Below are 20,863 nucleotides of genomic sequence, written 5' to 3'. Positions count from 1 at the left end.
ATTAAGTTAGGTTTGCAGCACGAGCAGAAAACAGTTTCTTTCTTTTCTAAAGCCTACAGCTCCAGTAATTTCATCTGTAAATTCTTGGTCTCTGGGAAAGCTGATTAGGATCGCATTTAAAAGTTAGCCTTTGTCTGCTGATGCTTGGAAGGCACACCTCATGCAACACCAACCCACACTTTGAAATCCAACGTGGACCAGAGAGAGCTGTGGCGATTCTTGGTCAGAGTGGGCAGCAGCACAGAACGGGCCCAAAGGGAAGAGCGGTGACCCTTCTGAACAAGGGGAGACAGGAGGGAGCTGTCATGTGGAGACTCTCGGCTGTCTGAGGGGAAGTGAGGATCCACAGCACAAAAACTGATTTAAATAAGCATTTTATTCCAAAGAGCTTTGTTCTCAACTGTGTGCATGATAGCTGCCTTTCATATGTGCTCAATGGCAATACCTTGGCAGGTGTCATTTGGGGTGAGAAGGTCCCTGCCACGTTTACCTTCATGGAGAGATGAGCAATGTGACTCTTACGTGGAGCACAAGTGTCATAACTCTATTGCTATGCCAGCTGCCAGTTTTCCCTTTTCATTGGACCTGTCTGGTAAGATGACAGGTTGCATAAAATGGGTTTAGATAGTATCTCAGTCCTAAAACCATTCTCCCAACCTTTTGTTAAAAAATGCAAAGCTACTGGCAGCAGATTTCTGTACAGACCCCTGCTGTCTCCATAGCTATATGAGAACTACACTCACCACTCGTTTTCAAGTAAAACCAGAATCACACTTTGTGGGGTTCCCCCCCCCCCGCCGCCTTTAGCTATTCCAGCCACTGAGGTACTTCTGTTTAAAGCAGATTTATTAACAATTTTTAGCAGCCATGCATAACTCACTTACATTCAGAATAGCAAGTGTGAGTTTATCACATTCTATGGCAGGACTGTTAGATCTTCTTGCAATGCAAATAACAATTTAAACTGGCAGGTTTTGCTGTTTGGAGGTGAAAGGCCCCTTTCAACTCTAAGAGAAATCTAGAGTAGTTATCACTCCAGGCTTTAGAGAGCTTAACTCTAGCAAGCCTTGCTGCACTGCATTAAAAAGTTGTGAGATTAACAGGAGAACCTGGCTTTGGTTCTCCAAAGTTTTTTTTTTCTCCTGTGAGTTTCATTTCAATATCCAGCAGTTTTGAGGTTGAGTTTTGTGGTAACTAAAAGGGCAGGGAGAGGTAAGGAAGGGGAAAAAAGTTAACAAAGTGAGGGTGAAATCAGCTCACTTTAGTGAGGATGGAAAGGGGAGAGTGAGTGAAGCAACATGAAGACTGGATCATCCTTTTTGAAGTTCAATGTCTTACGTCAGCTAAGAATTTTATTGCTGATCTTGTGCTTCAGCTTCTGGGCAAAGTTCACGAGGGGAAGGCTCTGAGGAAGTCATGGTAGTTTATCTTGTCTTCTCCACATGAACATAGGTCAATCACCTGGGGGGGGGGGGAAACAACCACAAAATAAACACCATAAAGAGTTGGAAGAAGCTGCAAATTTGTTTTTTTTTAGGGGAAAGTGCCCAGAGGTACGCCTTTTGCAACAGAGCAGAAGATCTAACTCCCCTGTGCAGAAGAGCCTCCCACCTTATCATCCTGAATCACAGGTAACCTTGAGTGCTTATAGATGACACTAATCTATGCAAGGAGAATAGTTAAAGTGTTTGAGTTTAATCCTGATTGCCTTCACAGTATCACCACAGTGGCAACATGTCACAGCACTCTCCAACTTGTCAAGCTGCAACAAGGTCTTTTACCATCTCATACCAGCATAGTCTTCATGCCAGCCCCTCTGCTGCCTTTTCCCTCATCTCACCTCATCCAGGGCATGTGTTCTCTCTTCTTTTGCTTCTTCCTCCCTCTGCTTGCTGCTCTCTCTTCATTGGGTCTCAACCACTTAACCAGCCACAGCTGCACCTTATCTACATCGGCCAACCCACCACCCCTGAAGCCAGCCCACAGTTGTATATCATCAATGCTAATTAACACAGGTTCATTCCTACACTTCCCCCCCTTTTTTTTGCAACATTTCATACCTTATATTTTTAACAATCATTACAACCCTTTTACAAACAAATTTTTCATACAGTCCTCTATAACTCCTCTAGAGCAACAGATCCACAAAAAACTGAAGTATGACACAGACTGACATAGGCTACAGCAAATCTTTCAGAAACCCCATAACAATCCCTGCCAAAAGTGGGATGAGGGCAGCATGTCTGACCAGTTACTGTTCACTGGTGTCGCTTTGGTGTGTGCACATGGCATAAAGTGGAGACACAGATAATTGAGCTCAGCGACAGCCCTACTAATGAGCCAGTTCTGGTATCCGTGCCTGACCCTGCATTGTGTTACAGAGCTATATCCTTTGTGTGCTTAAGGGGAAGAAAGAGGGCTTTTGTTTCTTTAATTGCATAACTAATCTCTTTCTGACACCCAGGGAGATGGAAAAGGTCTAATATCACAGTTCCTTGAAAGGATTCTTCTTTCCCTTGTCGCCTGGAGACAGATTTACTAGGGTTGCTCGTGTGACTGACAGCTGTGCTCCTCTCCAATCCAGGCAGTAGTTATCTGCCATATGTTTAATTTATAGCACAGCCACAATTCTGAGGGCTCTGGGCACACTCTTATTAAGATCTCAAGAGAGAAGAGGATGCCTCTAGTGTATAGGTCCTAGATGGGTATTCAAACGTGGGGGTTTAGCCTCAATTGTCACAGGTTGTCCACATGCTCTTGGGCATGTCACTTCATCTCCCATTCTCAGAGTGGAAGCGGGAAGGGCTGCCACATTGTAAATTCCTCAGGGCAGAGTGGTCTCCGATGAACTCTAGAACAGCAAAGCCCTGGGTGCTGGTCAAAGGCCTTTATTCAGTGCACATTCAGAGACAAAAATACCCTGCCTGTGCACCTTTCTAACCACAGCTGTGATGCTCACAGTTGACTGGTTTAGGAATTATTTTTTTTTTTTAATCAATGGAAATACTCCCTCTGGTTTCTAGATTTATTTAAATTCTGAGTCTGCCTCTATTGGCCACTAATCTACTGCATATCACATTATGCTAAAAAGCATCGTTGCCAGTCATATTCCTAAAACGATCCTCCATCCCCACTACATGATTTTTTCTCTTCAATTCCCCTCACGTTTTCTGCTATGCAGACTGTGATCTCTGTATGCTGTTGCTCACAGTGCCCAGCAAGCCTATGTTTTAGTTGTGTTAACCAAGTGGTTATGATTCTAATATTTTTTTTCTATAATACTTAGTTCTCAAATCTTCAGTTCAGTTGCTGTAAAATCCAGAATGCATCTAAGCTTTCCTATGGCTCATTCCCTAAGCTGTCATCAATACTCAAGACCAGGTGTGCTTAAGTCATGATACTCAGAAGCACTGCAGTACCCTATGCCTGATCTCTATCATGATATACAACCTCTACTGCTCATCTCTGAGACCAGCATGGCAGCAGGCATTTCCAGGCTTCATGTAATAGTGCAGCCAAACACCAGGCTGCTCATCTAGGGGGCAACCTGGGTACATTTCTGCCCTTTACTCAGAGGACAGCAATTATATCCTCCTTTAAGACACAGACTCAGTCCAACAGCTCAGAAGCCTTTCTGAATTGGGACTCTCTTGCCCTTTTCTTGAAGCTCTTCTCCTTTGTAGGGTAAAGGAGCTGTTGGTCTCACCTAGCTAGGGTTTGTTTGTAGAAGATCTTTTGGAAAAGCTATAGGAGGGGAACTCAGGATGCACAGTGCCCCTTCCTTCTGACCTTGTTAAGAAGAACGGTGTTGGTCGGCACACTCAAGCTGTCACAAAGGGCTAAAAATTTTGTTTTGTCCAGGACACCAGAGCCATCCTTGTCACACTGAAGAAATGCCTCCCAAATGTTTTTGTTGTTCAAGTACTTATGGAGCTTCAGCTCTTCCTGAACCTGCACAATTAATTCATCCAGTTCCTGCTTGTTGGTCCCAAAGGTGGGGATGTCACTGTAGAAGAAAGGAAGAACAAGATTTCATGTAAAAGCTACTTCTGGCAGCCTTACTGTGACACTTGTGTGCTGGCTGCCCACCACGGCTGGCCAGACTGTATTTCTGAATACTCAGCAGGCTTCTGGGGTGCTTGATTTTTATGGCAAGCTCATCTCATCTTGGACTTGGAGATGAAGCTCAGTCTTGATCTTGGATCTGCAAGTGCTCTGGGACAAGGAGTGTTTGCTCATGTGCTCCATACAGTCCCAGGAACTGTATGCAACTCTATTTTCAACCAAAGGCCTTGAACTTGATATTAAATGACTCCAAAGTGTGTTTTGAGCTAATAGGGTTGTTACTGATTCACCCAAAACGGGTCCAGACAGCTAAAAAAGATGTGGTCCGGGGTCTGATGGGCTGATAAGCACAGCCAGAACAAATGGAAAAAAAAAGATTCCACCAACCCTCTGCTGAGCCTGCAACCATCTAGTGGCACATGGAGATACTGTTAGCAGCATCTGACACAGTTAACTGCCCTCTTTTGAGAAAAGATGACTGCATCCATTTAGCTGGAAGTGTCTCTGTTTCTGAGCCAGAGCTGTCTCGCAAGGCTTTTGGGTCAGCAGCAGTCACGACATCATACTGTACATACCTGACCCTCTCTGTATGTGCCCAGACACAGGCTCTTGGAGCTGAATAATCAGCTGAGCAGCCATTAGACAGCGGGCTGGAGCCCATGGAGGCTGCTGGAAATGCCCTTAGCTGTCAACCCTGAGTCTTATTTAGCTTCACAATGTCATCCTTTGAAGCTTACCTGTTGGCAGTCTCTTTTACCACCTGCCGTGGGTGAAAATGATCCCTCAGGGATTGCAGTGTTGCCTCAGGGAAACTCTCTGCATTGCTCTCCATGTAATTAAGCACATATTCATCAGCATCAGTGATAACAAATCTGTGACCAAACACTGGAGAAGAGACATTAAAGAAAGCAGTGTTACTTGTCTTTCAGCATGGGCAAGTTACTTCCTCATCCAGGAGAAAGCATAGTTTCTCTCTTGTGGCTGGGCTCAGGTTTGAGCGAGCTCTGCTGTTTGTTTCAGTCCTTCACATGAGAATAGTTTCACTGACTCAAAGGGAGTTTTTCTGCCAGAAAAGCTGCTGCTGAGAGCAAAGACCCCATGCTTGGACCTACAATGACTTCCCCATTAGCACTGGTGTGTTTCTAAATATTTCATTATTACATTTATTTTCCTTACAGGATAGATTGATGGCCTTTGCGGTTGGCAGTCATCTGGCATAGCTTTAACCCTGCGAAACCAGCAGGTCCCAAAATGCACACTGAACACATACTATAAAGAACATAGCTCTTTTCATAATAATGTCAAAGGTCCAAACATTGACAGTGACAGAGTTATATGAATGTGCACCAGCTGGTGATCTGGAAACTCAAATGTGATGAGGCCCAGAAGGAACCCATCTTTCAAGTGAAGGAAGGTATATGCACTGTCCATGCAATAAAAACATATCGGAGCAGACACTGAAAAGCAATGCTCAGAGTATTATCAATCCAGGCTGGATTTTACCTTCAATTGTAGAACCAATGGTGAAGTCAGAGGGCTCATAGTACATGGCATTCTCTGTAGTAGAGCCTGGTTTGGCAACTCTGGTCTTGCGTAAGTATTTGCCTCCAATGATGCCAGAGTTACGGACTGGGGGTTCATAGATGCTGATCATATCATTGGAGAGGAAATAAGAGAGGACGAAACGACGCTTTCTGTCCTCGGGGTTTGGTGATTCCTAGAGGAAAGGTAGTGGCTTTGGAAAAGAACATTTGAACAAGGTTTTTCTTTCCTGGGGTGCTTAGGAGTACCTAGCAATCCACTCGTAAGCACCCACAGTTCATGGCTTTTTTTTTATAGCTAACTAAACAAAGCACTTGATGTAGATCAAAAGCTACAGATACACTGACATATCATAACAAAGCCCTAGACACCATTAAGTATCTGAATTTCAAATGTTACTTGTGCTATTCAGGCTAACAGAAGCAGAATCTGGGCTGCAATGACCCAGTACATTCAGTATTTCCACAGACTGAGTAATCCAAGAGAAAGGAATATCATATATAGTATGATTCATTACAGAGAGAGACTGGCTGTAAAATTCAGTATTGAAGTTGTATTTTTCATTATAATGAGTGCCTGAGAGAGGTTGGTGCTGCTTCCAGCTCTTAGTCACAGGAAGACACTCCCTTGACACACCAGTAGCTTTACTTGCTTGGTTTAAAATTAAGTGGATCTGAACTCATCAGCTGTGACCTTTAGGATCTCCTGGACAATAGGAAAAAGAAAGCCCTTATTCACCCTAAGTGTTTGGAGAGGGCAAGCACCAGGCAGCACAGGAAATGCCATTGCTACCTCCGGATGTGCCAGAGGCTCCTTGCATAAACCAACTATAAAGCTGGCACAAAGGCCAGGGCCTGAATGCCATTGTTGTGTGTGGAAAGCACCATCCCCATGGACTCCCCAGTTTCTATGCTGGCACGTGGCTGCTCAGCTAGCACAGCCCCTTGCTGGCTGCTGTGGCCAGAACTTGCCTGGAGAAGAACAGGTGCTGGGAGCCAGGAGCAGAGACAGCAAGCTCATGCTTGTGGCAGCGGTTGAAGGCAGGCAGAGGCACAGTGCCCAGTTGCAATGCTGTTTATGTTAGGGCCATCTGTCACGTGCTGATGTCAGTGGGAGTTTTTCCATAAATGGCTGTGGTTTTCTAGCATGTCTATTTGGTACTTTCTGTCCTTGTGGTTTTTTTCTACCTTTGCGTCCTACTAACTGTCACAGCAAGTACACAATAACTCAATGGCATCCCCTGAGGGGCACTTGTGTTGGCCTGGGGAGCTCTCTTCCCACCAGCACAGAGGAGAATTTGCTAACAGCTTTGAGTAGGCTGTTCCTCTCATCCTTCTGACTCTACAACATAAGCTGGGGCTATACCATCACGGAAAGCACTTACCAGGGCCACCTGGTATCGCAGCACCTTGTGGTCATTCTCTAGCATCTTAATTACATCTTTCCGGGGAGGCTTTGGAAACAGAGAAAAGCAGTTCTGGAGAGAGTCTTCAAGGATGCCAAAACCATTATAGGGAGGAATTACCTGCATCCAGAGGAGATATCAAACACAAACAGCTGAAACTTAGAACAAGACAATATTTGCAAGACAGTTTATCAGAAACCATGTTTGGAAAGAAATCTTCTGTCACCAGGTAGCAATAGCTGTGACATCCTGCCCAGTAGAGATGCTACTAGCCTGGCCATGTTTTGGACCCTTTACTTATAGAAAATATTTAAAAGAATTAAGAAAATGGAAATTCAGAAAGCCAGGTGAATAAAGAGACTGGCTATACTAATAACTAAACTTTCCTGTGCACAGGAACTCAGTCATCTGTATGGTTACACTGTTAAACTAATCCACATCCTGTTTGTGGTCTAGGCCAGCTAGCACTGTAAACCATTCCTAGGCTTGGTTTGGGAGGTAACAAGGCCTGTGACCATCCTCAGGAGGCAGTTTGGACTCAGCAACAGTTTTGGAGGGTGAGGGAGAGTTTAGTAGTATGAGTGCAGTCAGACTATGCCAGCTGACTTTCCAGCCAAAACCAAACCCTAACACTGTGTAATTTTCTAGTATAGACAGAACCAGAGTTCTTCCCATCACTATCAGCAAGTGCTTTGTCCTTTACAGTAATAGAAATCAGCTGTTTCAGAAGATTTTCATTTTGATATGAATTATGACCATTCTTGTCTTGTCTTTTTCAAGTAACTTGCTCTTTTGTTTAAGCCAAACTTATCTACTATAGGTTCTTATTAAGCTGAACCTATACTTCACTACAAGAGCTTATACTGACTGCTTCCTTCCCTCCCTTCTTTAAGAAATTGTTTGCAGTACCTGTGGAACTTCCTCAAGTGGTTTCTTCTTTATTTCCACTGGCTGAAAGTCTGTGATGCCAAACTTGTCACAGTAGAAGTTTCGTGTGAACTCATCGCAATCATAGATGAAGAAGGTGCGTCCGAGGAGGGTGGTAGATTTGCCAACAGCAAAATCTTTAGCTGTGTACCACTCAAGTACCTCCTGGTCAGAGATCTCCAGCACACAGCTTGGGAAGGTCTCTAAGAACAAGGGAATAAAAGAGAAAAAAACCAATCAGGTAGATGTTAACATTTTCTAGTGCTACAAAAGCAAGCTGTGTAAGTAGCTCCAGGGACCTGTTGGTACTGCTGTTCTGCCACGGTTTCCCAAAAGATAAAGAATGTAGTGATCATTTAAAGAACTTTTCTTTGGCTAAAAAACAATGACACTTGGAGAGTTCTCAGCAAAAAATCTCCAGACTCGGTGAACCTCTGACACAGGCACCACATATGCGTGTACCCAGCAAGGCACTTTAACAGAGACAGATGTGCTGGCCAATCTAAACTTACTTTTCTTGTCCACAAAGGTTTTGGGTAAGCGTTGGCGTTTTATCAGTATTGGGAATGGGTCTCTACCATCATTTTGCTTGTAGACTTCCCGAACCTCCACCGTGTCATCTGCCAAGTAGTAATGGATGATGTAAGGCCGATTCTCACCAAAGATGCTGTCAGTGTCATCCCACATGGCGTAGAAGCGAAGAACCTGGGGTGGAGAAAAAGAGGCAGAGAAGACAAATATGGATTAGAGTTACTAATCCTTTTGTCCAAAGGAAGTGGTTGAAATCAGTTGGGTGATTGGAGGCATCTAACCAATCTTCTCCAGAAGAACCAAGCCCTTGTTCTGTGGGTACTGGGATGAATGGGCTGCTAAGGCAGCAGTGGTAAGGGCAGCAGTGACCTGGAATGCTGGACAGACCTGTCTTACCTTGACAGCAGCAAGAGAGAGAGAACAGTTTATGCTAAGACAAGAAATTTAGTTCAGGAAACATGAGGAAAAATGGTGGGAGGAGTGATTAAAAAGCAGCAGAAAATAATTGCCCAGGAATAAGTAGGGAAGTAGCCTTAAGGGAAGTGATTTTTATAATGAAACTTAATACAGCAAGATAGAATCTTGTTTTGACTCTTAAACCTCTTAGAGGTTTCGTGGCCAATTCTTCACTACTCTTATGCTGAGGAAGGCAGAGAGGAATGCACTCAGCAGTCCTGAGGAGGCTGCATTCACTGCAGACCCCATCTTGTTTCTGCGTAGTGGAAATACTGTCTTTTAATGCTACAGAAATCAAACTCCTCACACTGCAATGCTCAATAGTTCCCCAAGGTACAGCTCCCAAACAGACAGCCCAGTAGCCATTGCAGGCGGAGTTGGCCCAGCACAGATTTGAGTCACTAAGGCTAAACTCACAATAAAATGGTAGGCATGGCCCAGCTTGCATCCACACAGCAAAACTGTCTTCTTCCCTCAAAACAGGGTGAACACATCCAAAACGGCAACTGAATATGATCCTGACTTATGCTAACAGCTAGATGATGTTCAGGAAGTGCTTGATGGATAGCTGGCCAGGGACAACATGCAGAACTCAGGTCATGTCCAGTCCTGTTTTATTTTCTAGTATAGATGTAGTCTATAGGGTTTCATACATTGTTGCAAGACGAAAAGAAGATCCAGGGGAGCAGGGAGAAGAGTGTTAGTCAACTGTGTGCACAGGGAGAATTCAGTCAGAGCAAGTGGCATTTGTGTTTGTCTGAAATTGTCCGCCCTGGCACCTGCCATCGATGATTTAGGGGAAGAGAGGAGTGGATGCAGCACACCCATTTGTACTAGAACTGCATCTGGCCGCTAACTTCCCAAGGCCAGCGGCTTATCTTATCCCAACAGAAAACAAGAGAGAAATGGATGATCTAGAGCATAGGCTCTGCAACCCAAAGAGAAGCTATTTACCAGGCACAAAGCCCAGCAAAACCGTAACATTTTGTTTCTCACTAAAGCCAGGAATGGAGCAAATCTAGAGTCTGTGCAGCAGACTGAGATTTTTCAGAATAAGGCTGCAGACACAAGACTCAGGTTTCAATAACATATAGTCTGTAATACCAGTAATCACTACCAGCTCTCTCACCTGCTTGTCGTAAGTCAGAAACTGTTTCAGTTGGTCGAAATCTGATGGTGTGGTGTACTTGCGCATAGTCATCCGACGCAGTTCTGTGTAAGGATCAAAAACCATTTTCTCTGGAGGGTTCAGTTCAATTCCTTGGCTCTCCAGGAACACCTAGAAAGGTCATTTGAGGTATTAATGGTGCCGTGAGTTCTGAAGGTAAGATGTAACTAGAGATTACAGATGGGCTGAGATGAGTGTTGTCAGAATACTGCAAGATCATTCGTCACGGACCACCAGGTTGCAGGAGTAATTCTACTGCAACAGCAAATGGACTTCTTCCCTTTTTGGCCTTGGGAAGTGGCCCATGAAAACATTCAGATCAGGAAGGACCTATGCAAACATCTCCAACAGGCATGTGAGACCACACTGAAGGTTCTCACAAGGCAGGTTCACACTTTCACAGTTTACCTTGATCTGAAGAAAGAAGTCTTCACAAAAAAGCAAACTGAAAGATTGCAAGCAACCTTATTGTGAAAGCTACAGATGCAGACTACTGTACTCTAACAGGTCTGTCCACCTGTAACTCCCAGGGTTCTTTCTGTCAGTGTTCTTTGTACAAGCAACGCACCTGCGTGAACAGGTCACAGTTGACTATTCGGTAGGTCCTGCCATACATAGTGATGTTCATGCCCCGATTTAGATCCTTCCAGTGGTAATGATCCCCACGGTCATTCTTGGGCACCCGGTGGCGTCTCATAAGTTTGCCTTGAGGAAGACCAGAGTTCTGCACAACAGGTTCTATGACGGACATGCTGTCATCTTCCAAGTAGTAATAGATACCCACTTGGCGGATCCGGTAATTCTCTTCTGCAGAGAGAGGTACATCTTCCTGGAAATAGGCATCAAACTTCAAAATCTGCCAAAGGGGCCATATAGCAAAGGGAGAGAGAAAGAAACAATCTGAATACCATGACTAGTCTATTAAGACCAATAATATATTTGTAATTTGCTTTGGCAGTGCAAAGTTAGAGGACAGTAATCTACAAAAGCATCAAAGACAACTGTAGCCTAATCTGTGACTGATGGCAGAGGCACCATGAGGGCTTTTATCAAGACTTGCCTTTTACAAATTTGGTATGCATTGCACAGGTATAAAAAATACAGTCTTTTTCCCTACTCCTTCTAGATCACCTGCTATTTCACCTGTTGCCAGGTGCTCAGTTACTGCCAGCAATCTAGTTTACTGACACATATTACTTTCTTTACTATTGTCAGCTTTGCAGACCCTGACTTAGGGAAGCTATCAGGAGATTTTAGTGAAGCGTTCAACCCATCTGTAGATTTTAAGATCTGCATGTGTTATCTGAAGTCACATCTATTCAGCACTGAAAGCAAAAGCTAATCTGTGCTTGAGAAACAAGGAGACAAATCAGCCAGTCAATCACAGCTCCTGTGCTCGGCAAAAGTATGAGGAATATTCCCTCCAAGACCATTTAATGCCCCTAAGAGGATATAAGCGGCCAATCGGGCCTTGCATATCCAGCCTACATCAACCCAAAGGCCTGGGTAATTAAGTGATGATAAAGCCAGCAAGCTCCTACCAGCCAGCAAAAGTGCTTTGAAAGGGACCATGACTTCCCCCAGCAGCACTGGGGCCCCTGCTGCTACTCTGGCTTGAATGAAGGGCAGAAAAGTATCTGACAGATTAACCAGCAACATCTACATTAGTCTGAAGGAACAGCCTCAGTAATTAACATAGCACATCTGTTGCCCAGACTGTCTCACAGATGGGCTGAGGGTTGGCTGCAAACTGCCTTACCAGGCCTGCCAGACAGCGTGTAAATCCCCACACGTGCTCAAGTCTGCTGAGCTCACATGCTCTGCAGCCACTGCTCTGTCCATGGCTGCGGCTGCACTTGCGAGCTTGCGGTCTGTGCCACTGGCAGAGTTAAAATCAAGGGTCAGCTCAGGACTGCTCCAAGCAGACACATAACCACCTCCTAGTCTGATACAACCACCAAGATGTAACACAGGAAGCACTAGTGGAGCAGTATGGGCTGTAACAGGCTGTGGTGACAAACACAATTATAAATAGATAGACCACAGTTAAACCAGTCAAAGAGGGTCCCCAGTGCAGACCGCCTTTTACATTTTAAGCTCAGTTACAATTTCAATGTAGTTTTGGAAACACAGAAGGCCAAGCTGTGACTTACAGGGCAATGGTTACAAACCGAAGCTTTCCAGAGTTAATCAAACCTCCTTTCCAATGCCTGCTGGAAATGCTGTAGCGTAACTTGTGGGGAATGTCTTACATCGTTTACGTATTATAATCCTCCCAAGCAAAGAAAGCCTCTTTCAGTCTGGGGCTCAGCTGTCTCTGACTAAGGGCTATGGCATCTGAAAACTGCTGTACACTGTCCCATGAACCCTAGAGCTGACTGTTTGTCTCTGAACTTGGCCAGCGATATTCCTGGAATAAGCTTCTTTATACCTTTTTGTCAAAAACCACGTGCGCTGGTATGAAGCTGGAAGGTGGAGCCTGCCTGGCTTGCCCATACGTCAGCGTGGGTCTCTTGTTGGATAATTCATCTAATTCAGCTTGAGAAAGCTGATTCGTATATAGTCGCTCCCTGCCAATCCCCACTGTGGGCAGCCGTGAAAAGGCAAATCCATTTTTGTAGCCCAGTGTCTGGGACCGATGAAAAGATGTTTTCTGTAGAAGGGAATCCAGTTGTTAAAATACTGCATGCACTTAGTAGATACAGCTACTGAAAGCACAGAAAAACAGTAAGAGTGTAACATCCAGAATGCCCCCTCAGCATTTTATTATAACCTACCGCAGCAGTTATTTACAATCAGATTTTACACTTAGGTCAAGAAGGCTGAAAAAACATTAAGTGACTGGAGGAACAAAGTATCAGAGTGAACTCAAATCCTAGCACTGGCACACACTTCCCAAGAACTCAAATCACTTAATTTACCTGTTGCCAACGTTCTCCGTGCTGAGAATGGGGTGACAGCACTCTATCTGCCCCAGCATTTCTCTCACCCACTCTTTGCTCCCTACTTTGTGTTATGGCAGTACAGAGCATCATGGGACCCCACTTTGTTATTGCTGTACGGTGTTGTGCACCCCTCTGTGTTTTCCATTGTTATTTATTTTGTTAACCCTCTCCTGGGGATGATGCTCATAGGATTTTCTTTGCTGGGCTAAATCAAGGGGTGTCATGCTCACAGAACTGCAATTATGAAACATATCAAAGCATGTTAGCTGTTTCACCACCTCTCTCCACAGTCTGTGCAAGGGTCACACATTAAATAATGACAACAGTGTAAGACCCTATAGCAGACTAATTAGAAGCCTGATAAGACAAGAAGAATTCGGTCTATGTAAGCACTGTATAATGCTTGGCTGTAGGATTCACCGGTTATTTTTTGTTTTGTTGGTTTAATCTCGGGTTTGAGCTTCCCAAAGCCTTTTACCTATCTCTGCTATCTGCCTCATGTCAGCTACTGAGCCATTCTTCAAGCTAAATAATTACCCAGATGGCACAGGTAGGTTCCTGCTTTGATTAAGGACACACAACAAAAAAATGTCAGAGCTGTGAACAGGATCTAATCTCTGTCAGTGCAGTCCTGTTCTTCACTACTGAAGATTAGGATCAGACTTGAGTGACATCAAGCTATTCAACTTGCTGTACAATCCACCACACCTGGTACTTCACCTGCAATTCTGAAAGCATTTGAAATAATGCATGCCTGGCTGGCCCCACTGGGCTTTCAACACTTAATGCTCCAGAAAAAGCAGGAGAAATTGAGTCCTTGATAATAAAATCCCTGGCTTTACCTTAACTTTTGCCAAGTAAAACACAGTTGTACGCATTTCTAGCACTAAAGAAACAAGCTTCTGCTCCTTTTCCAGACCCAAACTTGCAATCAGTCTAACCTCTGGCATATGAGCCACTTCTCCATCCCCTACCTCACTCCTCATGGTTAAACCTCTAATCTTATATACACCTTCAAGGCCCCCACTTGAGTTTCACATAATTGCCTGTTTTCTCTTTAAATTGGTACTACAGATCTTGCAACGCTGTGGAGAGAGCGGTTAGGAAAACAGTTCAGGTGAAAAGAGTTTACTGAAGACATGTTAGCAGACCCTCTTAGAAACATTAGCCCTGCCACAGAACTGCCATTTCCTTCTGTTAAATAAATGCTAAGAGAAATCTGTGGGAAAAATATTCAAGGAAAACCAGGAAGTTTGTCTTTAAATTGGGCAATATCAGTGTTTGTCAGAAGTACGCAGGCTTTTAAGGGCCCACAGTTGCCTAAAGAAAACACCTCATAAATTCATAAGACTACTAGAGTTGATAAGCTCTCCCAAGTGAGCATGGATGCCAGATAACATCTCACAGCATCAGGTGACTAATGTAAATTTAAAAGGGAAAACCCAGAATGTAAACTCCTAATCTCAGTTGCTGCCAGTCCATATCTGAAGAAATTCCATTAAGTACTTCTTTTGCCAAGTCTATAACACTTCATACAAACGCCATTCCCCCTCCCAGTGTCTCTGTTTCTCCTGTCACATGAGCACTGAGCAGTAACAATACTATCTTATTTGAACACAGAGGTTTTCTTCAGCACTTCTCAGCATTCACTTGGAAAACAAGTATTGCAATGGCCATTTCATAGACTGGAAAACTGTGGCAAAGTGAGTTGATAGCACTCACTAGGGCTCATCCTGAGGAACACTGCAAAACCATTTCTGGAGTACAGATCTCCTTAAAACATTACCAATAGTTCAATACTTCAAGTTACTTTAAAGTAATGATCTGCTCTGCTAAGTCCCATGGCTGTTTCTTACGTACACACAGCACAGCTAGAAGTCAATAGAAGCATTCACATGACTAAAGCAGGTAGGCTTTTACTGATAGAGGAAATAATATTTTGCTAGGGGCAGAAATTTGCATTGCAGATTTCCAAGACATCATAAATTATATTGAGGAAATAATATTAAGCTGAGATAACCTTTATTACTGCATGATTAAGAGTATTCGTTAGGAGTAAATGACTCCGCTTACTGTTGAAGAACTCAGTCATCACTGAGTTTTAGAAAATAGTTTGACTGTTCATGCCAGAAGGCACTACTAAGACTGGTACGGTGAGAATTTATCCTTGGGTGGCCCTAATCCACACATGAACAGGTAACAGACAAGACAGGGTCCTATTTAGGAAAACAGAGAAAACTGGGTTCCCACAAAGGCATCCAGAATGATCTGGTCTGGGTTTACCAAAGCCCATCATGGCACAGTCCTCATCAAGAGCACATCATATCAGACAGGTATTAGTGACAATACCACCACTGGTCTAAGAAACATAGGAGAGTATCTTCCTAAGGGAGCACTCAATCCCTTCAGTGTCGCTAAGATCCTTTAGAGGTTCCTCCCCTCTCCATCTGAGAAGCAATCAAGAGCTACAGAAATTTCTGTCACAAGGATACCTATGAAATACTGTAGTGTCCTCTAGAAATATCAGAAAGCATTGCAGTGGCAGGAGATGGAAGGGAAGCTTTTCTCCTTGTAAGAATCAGCATTTCCACTGGAAGATTCAATGAGATCTGTGTCCTGGGAAGTAAAGAGGCTCGGTGAGTGAGATGGGAAAAGCAGAGCAGCCTGGCCTGAAGTGGGGCTCACCATAACTTGAGAAGATTTGGCAAAAGGTAGACTGGATTGGTAAGAGGTTCTCTCTTCTGTAGAGCACGATCCAGGGGACATATCAGGAAGACACGGAAGTGCTTGTTCTAGAAGTGTCAGTTTTCAATGGGACAAGGAGTACTGCCCCAAAGCATGTGTCTTCTTTTTTTCAGTACAGCATATCCCATCACAAATGTTCACACACAAGTATATGAGTTTCCTTATCCTGGAATACCAAAGCATACTGGGGCCCTGTTCTGATGACCAGGCAACTTCGATGTATTGGGAGGGAACAGAGGGAAGACAGGGTCTCACTTGGAACACAGAGCCTTATGGAAATGTTCGTAAGGATATTAAGCTCCAGGGAAATCTAAGGCAAGCCCTGGTAAGGCAAGTTCCCTACAAAAGCCTGGGAGTATTGCTTCTGAGGGAAGCAGTCAGGATATTGATTTCTCAAAGTGACATTGGTAGCAATGAGCTGAAGTCGAGCAATGGTATCAGGACTTAAGATCTTAGTTCCTCAGGGAGAAGGAAGGGCAGAGCTGTCAGCTGCTCTGAAACAGTACTGGAAGAAACTCAGGGAGTATCTGTTCTTGTCTGTGGTACTGCTTCCTCGAGGATATTGGAAGGATTTGGGGTTTTCAGATCCTTAGTGTGTGGGCCAGTGGGAATGGGGAAAAGGAGAGGCTGCTTACTGATTTAGTATCAATTCAAGTGCAGAGAATGAGGATGAGACCACTTCTTCCAAGGAACCTGGGAGCAGCTGAGAGGGTTTCACTTCCTTGGGATGATCCTGGAGGCTGTGTTGATATCAGTTCTGTGGAGGCATACCAGTTCTCTGAAGATTATCAGGTTCTCAGGTTCCACACCATTAGTTTCCTACGGACTATCAAGGATTCAGTTCTCCAGGCAACACTGGGAGAGTATTTGTGGAAGTATCAGAGCTTCGGAGGAGGGTGTATCAGGAGGGTATTGATTGCACAGGAGATTGGCGACTTCAGGATGTTATTTGTGCCTCTAAGGGTGGTGGAGGGTCCAGGACATAACTGTACTGGGATGGTTTGGGGGATTAATTCCTAGTGGAAGACTGCTTTAGGTTTGGGCAATGTTGGTTCTCCTGGGTATATCAAGACTGTTGAGGGGCTATCATGTGAGTTTATGGGTCTCAGTTCAGGGCAGATTCAGAACAAGTAATAGGTTCAGAACACAGCCCTTTGGGAAAACTGAGATGGCTCAGAGAAACAGTAGTTTTCCTGGGGGAATCATGTTTCCAGACTGTAAAGTGAGTTTAGGGATACTCCTTCCCTTGGGGTATCACATGAACTGGCAGGGGAGCTACTGGATGGGTTCAGGGGTAATAAATGTCCACGGGGAGAGTCTGCAGGTAGTAGTTCTACAGTTATAGAGAAACTTTTTGGGGTCTCAAATGAGGCTAGGGGAACCTACCTCTCCAAAGCTATCAAGACAATTTCAGGGGTTATCAGATGGGTGAAAGATGCAATGGGTTCCTTGGGGACAAGCTTAAAAGTACCAAGTCCTCTGGAGGGTGGGCTTAGGGATACCTGGTCCCCTGGGAACAGACTTTCAATTACATTGGGAGAACTTGGGTGTATCAGGTCTGCTGTGGGTAGGGTCAGGGGATACCAGCTGGGTTGAGTGAGTTCAGGTCCCCGAGATGTGAGTTCAGCAATATTTGTTGGCTTTGGGAAACATCAAGACCTCCTGGGGGCGAATTCAGTGGGTATGAAGTCTGCTGGGGAGCATCAATGAGTTTTCAGGGCACCAGGTCCCTTGGGGGTCACTTCACAAGGTGCCAGGTCCCCTGAAGGGCTTCTGGTGAGTTTGAGGGGTAGCAGGTTCCCAGGACACCACGTTCCCTCAGGGATATCAAGTGAATTCTGGAGGTAACAGGCCTTTTGGGGGAATCAGAGAGCAGTCTGAGGGACAGGAGGCTCCCTTGGGGTGGGTTCAGGAGGTAACATGTCCCCTGGGGTAATATTAGATGAGTTTAGGGGGACCAGGTCTCCCGGGGAGTTAGAGAAGGGTCTGAGGGAGAACCAGGTTCCCAGAGGGGGTCTTCGGAGGGTACCAGATTCTCCGCAGGAGCTGGACAGGGTGCAGGTCACAGACGAGCCGCTGGCGCAGGGCGGGGGTGTGCAGGCCCGGCTCTCAGGGAGGCACCTGCCAGGCCAGGGGCTTGGCTGCATCCCGGGGGGGGGCGTGGGCGGGGATCTCCGGGATGCAGGGTACACCGGGGCGGCTGCGCTCACCATGGGATCCCTGAAGGCATAGCCCGGGAGGAAGGGCAACCCCGGCACCGGCTTCGAGCTCATGGCGGCGGAGGCGACCCCTCCGCGGGCTACGGCGACGCCGTCTCCACGGCAACGGGCGGCTGGCCCGGTGCGCAGGCTCGCCGAGGGGGGGCGCATGCGCGCCGGGCGGGCCGCGCCGCGCCTGCGCAGTGGGCCCTGGAAGGGGTTGCCATAGCAACCAGAGGGCGGGAGCGCGGCCGGGGCGTCTCTCCGAGCCGCGGGGCGGGGGCTGGGGGCGTCGGGCCGTACCCGAACGCCGGGGAGGGGGGTTAGGGCGCCCTCGTCCTCGCAGTGTGGAAAAGGGGCGGTGTCGGGAGCTGTGGGAGGCATTAATCCTGTTTTCTTACGGATTTCGGCACACTTCGGCCTGCTCCAACACAGGCCGCCGCCCCGTGTTCCTTCTCCCCCCTCACAGCCAGCCGGCGCCTCTTAGGATCCCGCAGCGTCAACTCAGGCTTGACTCTGCCCTCACCCCCTCAGCACAGCTGGACTATGTCAATGCTATTAAAATCTCTTGGCCTCCAAAAGGGGTGGTGGCATGCAGGCTGCTTTGTGGGAGTTGTCCCTGACCTGTGCCATGACCCGGGAGAGGAGTAGCTGTGGAGGGCCAAATCCATGGCTGGAGCGCTCAAAACATCTTAAAAGGAGAAGTGATTGTGCTGGTTTATGATTTATACAGTATGTATATTAGTTGTGAAATAGTGGGTTTTGTAATATGCAGCACTGACGTAGTTCCTGTTACAAACACAATTTTTACTCTTTCTGAGGAAGCGGCAAAAAGCAGCAGCAGGGGAGCCAACAAGGAAAATATGGTTGTGCAAAAGTCACCCCCACATGCAAGAAAGCTAAGTCAATCACCACTGAGAAAAGAAGGTTTTGTATGTCTTTCCCTTGGTGTCTTTATCAGCAGTACACAAGACAGGCCAGGCTGCGATTCAAGGGCAGGCAGCAGGATCTGAGTGTTTTGTAAGCAGAAGTCAAGCAGACAGAAATGCAGCCAGACTGTCTAAGCATGGTATGGGAGAGAGAAGAAAGCCAGCCGGTGGGAGATAAAGAATGAATCTGTTGAGCTTAGAAAGGAAAATAATAGAGTGAAGGCCAAGTAGGGCTGAAAGAGCTGGATCTGAAAGACAGCAAGCTGCTAATGTGACTGCTGACTCAGATGCAGGTGCTGGCACCGAAACACTCTCTTTGATTTCTCATGCTGTGATATCCAAGCACTGTTTAGCAGGTTTCCTGAACTTAGCAAAGACCAGGGCCTTTCTCAGAGAAGGAAACTTGCCTCCATGGGCTATGGGTCATCCTCTAGGAGAATGACAGCAATTTTTTAACAGCTGTGTGGCAGAGTACCCCTGTGCACAGCTCGCAATGGGACAGGGGTGCTGCTGTCCTGCTCTTTGCGTGAGTGGGGAACTAAGGCCAGGGGACTTGTCCAGGGTCACGAAGTACGCCCTTAGGCTCTGAATGTGAGCAGGGACAGGACTGGAAGACTGTGGTCCCAGTACATTCCTCCTGTGTGTTTTAAGGGAGATTAAGCAAAGCCATAGCAGAAGCTGGTACTTTGAAATAATGACCATAAAGCACTAGAGAGGAGAAATGGGGAATGAGGAATTAAAAGCGGAATTCAAAAGATCTGGATTCAGCTGCATCTTTGATATCAATTTCTGTATTTGCAAGTCCGACTTGCCAAGGTTAAGACAAGCCTCTTTAGCCTCCTATATCCCCTACTGTCTACTCCTGAAAGGGAAAAGGAAGTCTTTATGAGGCTCTGCTTTCGTGGCGCTGGAGGCCTCTTCGGCCACAGATGAAGACATCTCGCCCTCTGGTGGGTAGAAACACAACAGTACAGAAGCCTTGGTCTGCATGTTACAGTCAGAAGTAATAATTAAAATTATTAGTGTAGTGGTAATAGACGGGAAAAGAGCAGATTTTTCAGAGGACTGAAATTCACACCAAGTGTACATCCTGGGGGAAGGGGTATGTACATGATCACACGCAATCCTCCCCATAAAGAGGGTTTAAACTAGTGAAGACACGTGAAAGAGTTACCAGTAGCCCTGTCATGGAGCGATGGACAGGGCTGATAAGCAGAGGACACAGAGTGATGTGACAGAAAGGGACCACAAAATCAAACAGAACAGGACTTAAGCGGGGTCATCTTCAGCACTTGCATGTAAGCAAGGACGTGCCTGGAAGGCACCAGTATGGAGAAATCCCCAAAACCCAGTCTGGGAAATCAGTATGCTGGGGTGTCTCTCTGAAATGCGTGTACAGTAATGCAGACAGTGTGGGGACCACGCATGAGGAGTTAGAGATCTGTGTGCGGCTGCAGGGCTACGATCTTGCTGGGATCAGGAAGATGATGTGGGATGGCTCCCACGACTCAAGTGTTGCAATGGAGGGATACAGGCTCTTCAGGAAGCACAGGTGGAGATGAGGAGGGGAAGCTGCCCTTTGTGTAAGAAAACAGCTGGAGTGCATGGAGCTCTGCCTGGGTGATGAGCCAAATGAGAGCTTATGGGTAAGGATTAAAGAGAAGACCAATGTGGGTGACAATGTAGCGAGCGGCTGCTACAGGCTGCCTAACCAGAAATAACAAGTGCATAAGGTCTTCTACAGGCAGATAGGAGGGACAACATAGCAGGGCATAAAGCAATCCAGGAGGTTCCTGGAGTGCAGTGCTGGTAACTTCCTCCTCCAAGTGACAGAGGAGGCGTCAAGGAGAGGTGCTTTGCTGGGCATCATGTTCCCTAACATGGGCTTATTGGGGATGTGAAGGTCAAAGACAGCCTTGGCTGCAGTGACCATGAGATCCTGAGGGGAGAGA

General features: G+C 45.9%; 1 protein-coding gene across 1 annotated transcript; it reads right to left on the bottom strand.

The window, feature by feature from the left end:
- Positions 1-828: 828 nt before the first annotated feature.
- On the bottom strand, positions 829-18,122 carry EFHC1 (EF-hand domain containing 1). The gene is made up of 11 exons (XM_040599468.1): positions 17,995-18,122; positions 12,526-12,747; positions 10,663-10,950; positions 10,056-10,205; positions 8,452-8,644; positions 7,922-8,142; positions 6,992-7,132; positions 5,569-5,782; positions 4,803-4,950; positions 3,790-4,006; positions 829-1,461 (listed from the first exon to the last, which is right to left on the bottom strand). Exons 1-11 carry the CDS (start codon positions 18,055-18,057, stop codon positions 1,390-1,392), a joined length of 1,929 nt encoding a protein of 642 aa, XP_040455402.1. The 5' UTR covers positions 18,058-18,122; the 3' UTR covers positions 829-1,389.
- Positions 18,123-20,863: the final 2,741 nt, after the last annotated feature.

The sequence above is a fragment of the Falco naumanni genome, chromosome 6, assembly GCF_017639655.2.
Source record: "Falco naumanni isolate bFalNau1 chromosome 6, bFalNau1.pat, whole genome shotgun sequence".
NCBI classification, from domain to species: domain Eukaryota; kingdom Metazoa; phylum Chordata; class Aves; order Falconiformes; family Falconidae; genus Falco; species Falco naumanni.
This window is presented reverse-complemented; position numbering and strand designations above follow the sequence as displayed.